The 12656-nt window shown below is 40.2% G+C and overlaps 1 protein-coding gene across 5 annotated transcripts in view; it reads left to right on the top strand.

Annotated features, from left to right (window-relative positions):
* Positions 1-12656, top strand: part of LOC135495393 (kinesin-like protein KIF28) — a 76772-nt gene that overhangs the window by 7046 nt on the left and 57070 nt on the right. For all 5 annotated transcript variants that reach the window (XM_064783955.1, XM_064783953.1, XM_064783954.1 and 2 more), the window contains exons 5-6: positions 9755-9777; positions 12273-12394. In XM_064783955.1, the coding sequence (XP_064640025.1) occupies positions 9755-9777; positions 12273-12394 (145 nt within the window). The remainder of the gene's footprint in view (positions 1-9754; positions 9778-12272; positions 12395-12656) is intronic.

The following is a 12656-nucleotide window of genomic DNA, read 5'->3' as shown; positions in this document are numbered from 1 at the left end:
TCATGTTGAACCAGCTTGAATATGACGAGGCTACCTATTTTATCTTACAGGCAGTATGGGGCTTCAATGGCTGAAATCCTACTGGCCGTATGGGGCTTTGATTGCTGTAATCCTACTGGCGGTATGGGGCTTAAATGGCTGTAATCCTACTGGCGGTATGGGGCTTAAATGGCTGTAATCCTACTGGCTGTATGGGGCTTTGATGGCTATAATCCTACTGGCTATATGGGGCTTTGATTGCTGTAATCCTACAGGCGGTATGGGTAAAAATGGCTGTAACCCTACTGGCCATATTGGGCTTTCATTGCGGTAATCCTACTGGCGGTATGGGGCTTAAATGGCTGTAATCCTACTGGCTGTATCGGGCTTTGATGGCTGTAATCCTACAGGTGGTATGGAGCTCTGAAGGCTGAAATCCTACAGGTGGCAAAGTTGCTGATGGCTGAAATCTACAGGTGGCATTTGACTTTCATTGCTGAAATCTAAATGGTGTATAGCACTTTGAAATCTATTGGTGACTTTCAATGGTTGAAATGTGCAGGTGGAGTGGGCTTTTGATGGTCTGTAGGTGTATAGGAATTTGATGGCTAAAATCAAATGGTGGTAATGGAAACTGAAATCAACACGTTGCATAAAGCAACCTCAATATCATTTCTTCTTTTAGAGCTGTACACTTCTGAAACTAAATCCAAAGAGGGTTACTCAGCCTGGAATCCTGCTTTAGGGGAAGATTTTCTCCTACCACAGGCAGTAAGGTTTTTTCACCTGAAATTTTCGACTTTACACTACAATCTTCTTCAGCAGACTGTAGTGTACAGTAGAAAAGTTCAGGTGGGAAAACCTTACTGCCTGCATGTCGTAAGTGAAAATCTTCCCCTACTTCTGAAATTAATATTGTGCAGTAAAAATATAGATTTTGGCAATTAGTGTTCACACTCGGCTACAAGCCAATTATTCATATTTGATCATAAACTTATTTTGTTTCAACAGAAATGGACATTTCACTCCAAACCTATGATTTATTGGCTTGCATAAGTTAGCAACTCTACTATGGCGATGTTTTTATTGGTTTTTATTTGCATGAAAGAGCATGGCCGTTGGTCAAGCTCTCTCAGTGCTACCTGTAGCTGTCACTGTTGTAGAAGTTCTACTTTACAGTGCCAATGTCATTATCAGTTTTCCAGTTTTTTTAGGCTGAAAGGTGGTAGTGGCAGTGGTACAGTTCCAGTTATAATACAAAGGCCCCATCACATTTCTTGATTAGCAATTTTAATCAAATCCTGATGCATATCAAGGGTCATCAACACCTCATTTTGGAAAAGAAAAGAATATTTACAGGAGAGACAGAAAGTTCGTGAACTAATTAAAAGCATTATTCCTCTATGAACTCAACATTTAAGTTACAAAATGATCAGGTACTCACACAAATAATCTATCGTTGTATCTTATAAGGATTCCTCGTAAAGGCCTCTGAAAAATCACATCAACAATCGTCACCTCCAAGGTTTTGATAGCAAACACTTGATATGAACATTTCCGCCATATCTCGATGAAGTATTGGTGGATATTCCAAATTCTGGCCTTGCAGCCTTGTCCCAAAGTAGACCATTTCCCCACTTTAGTTATCAAAACCCACTGTCTGAAATTTACCCCTCTGAAACTTTTGCAGTGAGATGCCTAAAGTACAGAACAGATCAAATCAATTCTTCCGCATAAAATGTCGATAGTCTCGACGCAGTCTCGTGTTATGATTTAAATAATTGATGAAAAGAGATTGATAGGCCACTTTGTCGGCAGAGGCATAACAAAACGGTGACGTCAGGTGATAGATGTTTTGAGGAGTAACGTTAGTCTAAGGGTTCTAGCTATAAATCTTTGATAGGCCTAGCAAGGATTTCTAGAGGAAAGTTGTTTTGCCTGAGGGTTAGGTGTTTTCCAAAAATTAATAGATTTTCATTGTGTACAATTGTGATAGTTTTTCTGACAATGGTCATTCCTCACCAACGATCCCCTTGCCTAGGCCCATCCAGAACCATGTGAAAAATGGGGTCAGACTATTAGAATATGGCAAGGGGGATGATGTTGAATTTTCCATTTGGATCAAGTTCTGGTCTTAGGGATATCCTGATTTGCTTATCACCCACTTCAGAACACCACCCTCACATTATAAAACAATGCGCGAATGTTCAATATATTTCAAATCATCTAAATCCAATATAAAAACTTATGCACGAGGTACCCCATAGATCTGCATTCCTTTTATCACCATGTCAGTAACCATGGGGACCAAATTGGAAAAATTTTACTCTCAGTTATCATCCCAAAACTATTGTCAAGGTTCCTGACTGTTTTTAACTCACCTTGAGCGTCCGTTGTCAACTGTTATCAAGGTACGTTTCATAACTGTTGGAGCTATCGACTTGAGACTTAGTACGGATGTTCCCCTATGTAATGACACCTGGGAGACCAAATCTGGTCTGGTTCGATTCCTGTTTTTTGCCATTAGGTGAGTAAAACCGAAGACTCAAAAAGGGCTCAATCATCACCAAATTTTTATCAAAGGTACATGTAATGACTTGACATGACATATTTGACAGGTTTTTGATTTGATGTACTTTTGAAGGTCACAGACATAACTGCTGAAGCTATTGACTTGAAACTTAGTACGTTAGCCCTGTGTTATGAAACCTTGCAGACTAAATTTTGGTCTAGGCTTATATTTCCTAGGGCTTGATCATTGGTAATTTTTTAGCTCACCTCTTAGCAGAGGTGAGCTTATCCCATACCGTGGCGTCCGTCGTCCGTCGTCGTCGTCGTCGTCGTCGTCGTCGTCGTCCGTCGTCCGTTAGCAGGGCACGTTTCGTAACTGTTAGAGCTATTGAGTTGAAACTTGGTACACATGTACCCTTATGTAATGACACCTTGGAGACCAAGTAGTAGTCCGATTCGTTTCATGGTTTGGCCACCAGGGGGCCAAACGTTAAAAGTGAAAATATGCAATATCTCCCTTAATAGTAGTCGGGAAATTTTGAAAAAAATATGGTAGGTACTTCTAGCAAAGGTGCATCATATATCCTCCGGGTTTTTGATTTGACCTCCTTTTCAAGGTCACAGAGGTCAAATGGTGTAAATTGGCCGTTAGGATGTAACGATGGCACGTTTCTAAACTGCAATGACTATTGATACCAAATTTGGTACACATTTACCCCTTAGTCAGGTGATCTCAGGGACCGAAGTTTGGTCCAATATGATTCACCACTTGACCACCAGGGGGCAAAATCCAAAAACCTTAAAAATGTGATAATTCCTTAACTTCTTGCCCGATTGCCACCAATTTGATATCATGGGTACATCTAACCACCATACAGTATATGTCACACAGGTTTTTAATTTGACCTTCTTGTCAAGGTCACAGAGGTCAAATGACGTAAATTCGCAGTCAGGACGTAACTATGGCACGTTTCTTAACTGCAATGACTATTGATCACAAATTAAGTACACATGTACCCTTTGGTCAGGTGATCTCAGGTACCGAAGTTTGGTGCGATCTGATTTGCTGTTTGGCCTCCAGGGAGGGGGCCAAATCCTAAATTCATCAAAATGCCATTATTCCTAGTACCCGATTGGCACCAATTTTATATCATAGGTACATCTAATTCTAACAACCATTCAATGTATCACCCGGGTCTTCTTTGATTTGACCAACTTTTCAAGGTCACAGAGGTCGAATGTACTGTAAATTGGCCATTTTGGGGAAATTGTAATTGCTTGGACCTACATCAAACCTAACACTACATGACACAATACCATGCTCTTTATCCATCTTTCCTCCACATGAGGTGAGCACAATGGCCCTGGCCATTTTTATCATATGACTTTAATCCTGGTACATATGACCAACGTTTGGTCTGGTTCGATTCTGGATTTTGCCATTAAGTGGCTAAAACCGGAAACACAAAAAGTGTTCCATCTCCCTAACCGAGGGTTTGATCATCACCAAATTTTTATCACGGGTACATGAAATGACGAAACATGACGTATCACACAGGTTTTTGATTTGATCTACAGGCCTATATAGGCGCCAGGTGACCATTCATCACAATCCTGTGGTCCATTTCGACCCCCAGGCCTATGACCTGCACTTATTGTTCAACTTGATCTCTGACTCCTCTATGTGGTGTCTGATGCTGACCATCATCTACATGCTCTTACTGAGTTGGATAGTCATGTGGTCCAGTCACCTAGCTTGCTGCTTGCTTCCTGCAATGCCTTCACAGCTTCCTTATGGGAACTTCCGCTACCCTCTGCTTTGATGTCATCCACATATGATGATGCGATTTTGGCATCTGTTCTCAGTGCTGGGGCTATGTCAGTGGTCTAAATATTGAAAAGAACCAAGCTGAGAAGTGACCCCTGTGGCCATTTCATCAGATTTTAACCGGGAGTAGGGCTTGATAAAATTAAAATAATTTATTAGATGTTGAATTCAACTAATATCATAATGGTTCTGGTGTTTATTTAGAAAATGAACACAAAAGTCTTCTAATAATGCCTTTTGTAGCCTTAATTCCTAAAACTTCTAAAAAAGATGCAAACACCCAGTATTTCATTTCCATCCTTAATTGACTGAAATTCTGTGGTCTACAAATAAGTCGCTAATCAATCAACAACATTGCATGCTGAAGTTCTCAGAAATGAACCCAGTGTTGTCTTGAGGTTTGTCATGGTGACAGAGTGATACAATGAATCCAGCTGATTTGTAATAAATATCGAGTAAATGCTCATTAACATAATGTCGGGGAGAAAAACATCAATATTGTGGGTGGTGATTATGGTCAACGTTTAAGTGAACCTCCTTGTACTTTATTGGTACAGGGCTATTCAAAAGTAATCAGCATGACCTACAAAGGTCATCCTGACTAGTGGTTTTGTACTCCCTCTAATATTTACAGTGAGTTGATGAGATGCTAAAATCTTGCTGGTCAAAGTGATTTTTGGCAGGATAGACCATTTCTATGGCAATGACCGTTGATATTTTTGTGGATTTCCTAGTACATTTTTAGCTCACCTCTTAGCAGAGGTGAGCTTATCCCATACCGTGGCGTCCGTCGTCGTCGTCGTCGTCGTCGTCCGTCGTCCGTTAGCAGGGCACGTTTCGTAACTGTTAGAGCTATTGAGTTGAAACTTGGTACACATGTACCCTTATGTAATGACACCTTGGAGACCAAGTTTCGGTCCGATTCGTTGCATGGTTTGGCCACCAGGGGGCCAAACGTTAAAAGTGAAAATATGCAATATCTCCCTTAATAGTAGTCGGGAAATTTTGAAAAAAATATGGTAGGTACTTCTAGCAAAGGTGCATCATATATCCTCCGGGTTTTTGATTTGACCTCCTTTTCAAGGTCACAGAGGTCAAATGGTGTAAATTGGCCGTTAGGATGTAACGATGGCACGTTTCTAAACTGCAATGACTATTGATACCAAATTTGGTACACATTTACCCCTTAGTCAGGTGATCTCAGGGACCGAAGTTTGGTCTAATATGATTCACCACTTGACCACCAGGGGGCAAAATCCAAAAACCTTAAAAATGTGATTATTCCTTAACTTCTTGCCCGATTGCCACCAATTTGATATCATGGGTACATCTAACCACCATACAGTATATGTCACACAGGTTTTTAATTTGACCTTCTTGTCAAGGTCACAGAGGTCAAATGGCGTAAATTCGCTGTCAGGCCGTAACTATGGCACGTTTCTTAACTGCAATGACTATTGATCACAAATTAAGTACACATGTACCCCTTGGTCAGGTGATCTTAGGTACCGAAGTTTGGTGCGATCTGATTTGCCGTTTGGCCTCCAGGGAGGGGGCCAAATCCTAAATTCTTCAAAATGCCATTATTCCTTGTAATGACTTGCCCGATTGGCACCAATTTTATATCATAGGTACATCTAATTCTAACAACCATTCAATGTGTCACCCGGGTCTTCTTTGATTTGACCTACTTTTCAAGGTCACAGAGGTCGAATGTACTGTAAATTGGCCATTTTGGGGAAATTGTAATTGCTTGGACCTACATCAAACCTAACACTACATGACACAATACCATGCTCTTTATCCATCTTTCCTCCACATGAGGTGAGCACAATGGCCCTGGCCATTTCATTGTGAAAACATGTAGAAGATATTCAACTAGTGTCAGCCAACACAACAGGCACATTAAACCCGGGTGGGGGGGGGGGCACTCCCAAACACAGGTGGAGAGAACCCTTGTGTTGTTGAAAGTCCTCCTCCTGCAGGTACAACAATCTCCAATACCCCACACCCATTTGCTGGCATATTTTTCATTCTCATCCATCTATTACTGGTGTACAGTTTGCCTTCATAACTCCTTGTACTGCTAGTATTTATGTGTACCTCCCGCAATTCGAGTCTGAGGAAATATCAGTGGTGTTTGGTGTCTGAGTAACAGAGAGTTGAAAATAAAGGGCTGACGGACAGGAGGCAGGTATGTTTTGAAGTATGCTCCTCGGCTTATTGTGGACCTTCACTAAAAGATGGATGTTTTTTTGCCAGGTGCGAGTCATGCTTTGCCAACCAAAAAAACCCTCTCACACATTTATTCGTGCAAGTATGCTCTGCATATATCATCAGGATATAACCCCCCCCCCCCCCCCGGATAGAGTCTTTCCATGGCAATAACAGTAACAGAGTACCTTTTGCGTTTTTTGATCACTTACCCTGGAGATTGATACCCTCTAATTTTCCCGACTAGAGATAGTTGACAAACCTTTCTCAATTAACTCAAAGATGCATTGCATTTTGGAAACTATGGCATGTCTCGGCATATCCTGAGGGCATATATACATTGAATTTTGTAAATATTTTGGCACTGTTGTCTGTTACTCTGCAACCCTGAACAGTTCTTTTGAAAGTCGTCGCGAATTTTTGAACATGCGTTAATAATCAATGACAACTGCCACTAATCACATCTCAGCAAGTCAGAGGAAAGTTTGCCTCGATAATTTGCGCATGATACTATAATGTTTTTTTGATGGCAATAGTATTTTGAAACAGGAAACCTGGATGTAGCTGTTCTCTGTGGCATGTATTTCCCTCAAACCATCCAGGGCCTCCACTAGAAAAAGAGGCTGAGCATGGATCGCCTGTCGTTCAGTCTTTCAGCGTCAGAAGTAGAGGTCCTCCTAGAGCATCAGATAATGTAGTATTCGGCTTGGCATTAAAAGGCACAGTCCAAATCACAATTGATATCCCTTAAATCGTGTCAGTGGCACCAATGACTTGATACCCAGCGTATAAGTCGTGAAAAATATATGAGCAACCTTCGTGAAACATAGAGCGATAAGCGTAAGTTTCGCCTAAAGCCTGCAGCACACTAGCTGCAACTTTGGCGACAAGAAGCGTTCGGCTGATGCCTCTTGACGCCAAAGTTGGCGGCCAGTGGATCCTGGTCAGAGCACACCTGCCCATTGGCATCAGCATTGGCATTGGCATCCAGTAGCGTCTTTTCCGCCACTTTAGGCTGCCATTTTGAAATCATGTGACATCAAGACGCAAGCTGATTGGCCATAGCCTCACCGCTGACACCAAGTCAGGCGGCCATCCGTAGCACACCTGGCATCTTCATGCGTTCAAGCGCGGCGACATGCGTAAAAAAATCAAACATGTTAGATATTTGGCGTTTAGTTGCGGCAAGTGGCGACAAGTCGCGTTCGCCGACGCCGTTCGTAGCAGACTAGGGATTTTTCAGGCGTTCAGGACTCTTGCAGCAAAAAACGCCTGTGGCGGCTAGTGTGCTGCAGGCTTAACTAATGCGAGGCAGCCTGGATGTCAATGGTTACTTGGACTGTACCTGGGGGAGTCATCACTCTGTAGGACCTACCATAGTCGCAGCTTTAAACCAAAATATACTTTTACAGGGGTTCATTTGGTGGAAGTGGGCAGCTAGCAGCAGCTTGTACACACAAGGTTACAAGTCTGTGTTGAATGTTTGTGAAATGATTGAAATGTTTGAAATAACAGGAACACCCGAGTCAGGAAATATTTTCGATAGTTGCTATAAAAAAGTAATATACCGGGGCTTCAGATCCATAACCAACCCCTGGGATCTGCAACATCTCTAATATGCTGCTTCTTTGTCTGAGAAAATATTTATACAATCCTCTCTACAATCCTAAAATTTCTACATTTTCCTGGATACAACTCCCCAAATTTGTTTTCAGCAATCTTGCAACAATTCATCAAGATATGTTTTAACCAATAACATTTTCCAATTATATATCCTGCCTGCTGTTTCCCTGGATTACTCTGCATAATTCTACAGAAATCTTTGACATTTGTGTGATATTGTTATATTTACTTTCAATAAATGACAAATGATATCAAGTTTTGGTGCTTGAATTTCTATCGGTTTAAAAAGATACAAAAGCGATTTTTGTGTTGTTTGCCTCTCTCTCCATCGTTCTTTTTTTGTGAAAATTATTGCATTAGGTGGTGTCGATTTTTCCTATTATCAAAGGAGAACCTCGATATGAATGAAGAACTATAGAATAGAACCTCCCTTAACAGACACCTCTTTTACCAGGACACCTTCTCGGTCAGGGACAGAGATTTTGGGCCCAAAGAGTTGTTTCTATACCAAAAAAGTAGAAATGAGGTCACACACAAATCGTGACGTCAATTTTGTTTTTGGAGAAAATTTTTAAGTGAGAGATCCAGACTCCCACAACGAGTAACAGCAATGTAGCTTTTGCAGGCTGTGTTTACAAATAAATATTGTCAGAGACAAATGAAATAATCGATATACCATACCTTTGATGATAGTGAAGGCCACCTTCGATGATAACGAAGGCCACATGATTTTTTGCTGAATTTGTTGAATTGGTTCAAAATATCCTGCTTAGTGTGCTTTTCTCTGTTATCCCAAAAGCTCCGAATCCACTAGAGTTTCACTGGCCTTTTTGGTTTAACCCTTTGGCTCCCGAGGCCAATGAAATGCTATGTAACCAGATTTTTTACCAGTTTTATGCAAAATAACGTAAAAATACTTTAAAATATTGTAGCTCCTTCATTATGCATCATTAACTAATAAAACCATTCTTTCTGGGTATCGATTGGGTAAGAGGTAATCAATAATCAATAATAATCAATATTTTTTGATTGATTTAGCTCTAATTGATTGATTTTTCTGATTTGAACAAGTATATTGAACTGTAATTGATGCAGTTACAACCAGTAAATGATCAACGTAACTTTGATTGATAACCTTTGGCTATGTCTATTACTGATTGATTGAATAATACAACATAATATTAATTTATATGCTAATCAGTTCGTGTACTGTGACGCTGCACAAGCGCCAATCAAACTGCAGCGCCATCTGCAAACTATGATTGCAACTAAATATAGTCTTCTGCAGATTACCAGGGACACGAATACACCGTACAATAGTGTCTAACGTGTACTGCGAGTTCTATACTAATGCATTATTATAGGGACGATATATCGTCCCTACAAGGTATACGCGAGTCGAAATATAGGGACGATATATCGTCCCCTCTAAGGAGGTAAGAGGTTAAGTTATTGCAGAACCAATAACTGACATTGAAATTAGTACAGCGTGTGTAAAAATTGCATGGTTTCCGGCCCTTGCCGCTGAAGTAGGAACAGACCTTTAGATGGTGTGTGGTAATTTTTGTGTCATAATTTCCTCTTTCTCTATCTTTCCAGTTTGCATTTGATTTCTCCTACTGGTGAGTATAGTCATTGAGAGGGAAACGTGGACTGATTTCATATCTGGAAACAAGTCACGTACTGTCAACGGTCCCGTAAACCAACTAATAAAAAAAAGGCCTAGGGACAAGGTTTTCTTTGCTATCTTTAGTAAATGATGTATTCCAAAGACCATTACTCAGTCAATTCTTAAGAGATTGTCGTGTATCACCCGTCACCTCAAAGAAAATTGTGTGGGGAATCATTCCATACTGATAGATAACTCATTTCCAATATTTTGGACCCTTAGCCAGTGTGGGTCACATTTGTTTGAATTGTACGTTTAAGTTCACTGTCAATGCATTTCAAATATTGGTCAAGACAAGGCTTATATACAGTTTATCGAGACTTCCATTCATTTGCTTATCAAAAAGTAAATTTTATGTTGACTTTATCACTCAATCTGAAAGTATGTGACACAGATTTTTATTTAACACTCCAATGGCCATCAAATAATGTATTTGAAAACAATCTGTTCCAAATCTGTTAGTGACAGCAAATGTTAGGTGCTGAAATGATATAAAAAATTGGGGTCATACTAAAAAGCATCCACCAGGTTTAAAAGCATATTTAAAGTCATCAAAATAAAAACTAATGGTGATAAACGAAATAAGCAGGACTATTTCCAAATGTCCTGACCATTTCATAACATCTGTGTGCTAGGTTAGCGAGTTGTTGTCTAAAATTTACCAGCGTCCACCACCCAACCGGCAGCCGTGTTGGATTTGACTTTACATTTTACTTGGAGGAAATGATTGATAGGGCTTCCAACAGGTGATTTTAGACTAGTATCTCCATTTTCTTACACCCACATGTCATGAAATTTTCAGGAAATGTGTTTTATGGTGTACTTATTACGTTTATGGCTACTAAATTTTATTTTGATGACTATACCTGACTTTAAACCTGGTGGGCGCTGGTGGACGCTGTTTAGGATGACCAAAAAAATTGTAGGCAGGAGTGTGGGAGGTCAGACTAAGTTACACAGAGTTGCAAATAGGGGTCTGTCAGTGTCCTGTCTCAGAGTTCATTGCAACTATTTGTGTTTGTATGATGAAAATATTTATTGCTGAATCAAAATAACCAGGTCCCCTGAATGTGAAAACCAATCACATGAAGACCATTAATTCGACCCCTAGCTCCTGCCTACAGTACGCCTTTAACTTATATTGGTGAGAGCTATATGTGAAATGGCTTAACAAATATTAAGTTGTTGTGCATGGTGAGATTAAAAAAGATTGTATTTGATCTGAGCTGTTGTTATTAGCGGCAACGCTGATTTTGTGCAACATACACAAAACACCTCCTTCTACAAATGCAATTAAGATGCAGATCCACCCAGAAAGTCCTTCGCCATGACTTTTTTATCTCAATCTTGCCATGCTTTGGCAGTGCAAAAGTTATGAAGAATTAATTTTACTCAACCTGTAATAAATGCAAGTGAATATCAAAGAAATCAGGCTTATCTAAACATCTGACAAAGTGTCAACATGAATGTGGACTATATGATAATGTCTGCCCTGATTTGGTTTGTTTGTTATCACCATGGTAGCAGAATTATTTCAGCCATATTTGTGTTCTCTTGCAAATAATTTCAGTTTTTAATGCTGACCTGAAACGCTTTTATTAAAATTTTAACTTGGGGTATAAAACTATAGGGTATAACATAAGTAACACAAGTGTTAAAACTGCATAAAAATCACATGTCATGTGATTATTGCTCTACAACTTGTCTGATGGCCACCATTCTTGTGTCATGGGTACATCTAACCACCATATACAGTATTATAGTGTGAAACGTAAAGAGGGCTGAATTGTCCCGTACGCGGATTAGACCGTTATGATTGAGCGTTGCGTCAATCAGTGTCAATACCGTTGCATTGTCCTAAAGTCGCTGCGTCATCCGTGGATTCGGTGACGTCGTGTTGACCCGTGGCGTCGCTCTTCGTGGAGAGACGTTCCCTTCGATGACGCAATTTGGCGTCAGATTTGGTGGGAAAACTGGGTTGCGCATGTGTCCCCATAGGTGGCGACATATAGTGTGTTTGCGGGTTTGGCTCGCCGGGTGATGGTTGCCATGAAAACGGTTTCGAAAAGGTGTTTTCTCATCAGTAATCAGTGCGGGAAAGACGGAGTATTATATGTCACATGGGTTTTTAGATTGACCTACTTTTCAAGGTCACAGAGGTTAAATGGCATAAAATTTCCATTTGGCTATATACTATAGCAAGTTTCTTAACCGGCATGAATTCTTAACCACCGAATATCTGTACGGTGAGAACAATGGCCCCTGGCCTTTTTATTAAAAAAAATTGGACATCAGAACAGGTACCAGCCTTCCCTCTCTCAGACCAATTCAATTTTGTCTCTGTTACGCTTGTATGCTTAGTGACCCATCTATACTTGCATGTATAATTCACATGTCGGTTGTGCACTTCAGTAATCAGTCCGAAACTATGAATTTCAATTTCTTCAGGTCACATGACTGCTTCAAAGAACGAGGGGATGGTTATCTGGAACCGACGAGTAATAAGTATTCTGACCAACGAATGGTATTTGAAGATTTAGGAAGAGGGGTACTGAACAATGCATTTGAAGGTGAGTAAAGCCCCCCCTTCCCTAGTTACAAATTTGCAAAGTCAATATATAGTCAAATCCCAAACTCCATAAGTTCATGTGTTGAACATTTAACCATGTCACCAATATGTTTATCTTGATTCCACAGGTGACAAAAATCTCAAGTATGCAATGGTTATCGTAGATACCTTAAAAAAGGAATTGGTGTTTCCTGTGACCTATGATTAGAATCACATTTAGCAGTGACTGGTTATACCCACAGACATACTATCTTTTAATTGGT

The sequence above is a fragment of the Lineus longissimus genome, chromosome 11 (genome assembly GCF_910592395.1).
Source record: "Lineus longissimus chromosome 11, tnLinLong1.2, whole genome shotgun sequence".
NCBI lineage: Eukaryota > Metazoa > Nemertea > Pilidiophora > Heteronemertea > Lineidae > Lineus > Lineus longissimus.
This window is presented reverse-complemented; position numbering and strand designations above follow the sequence as displayed.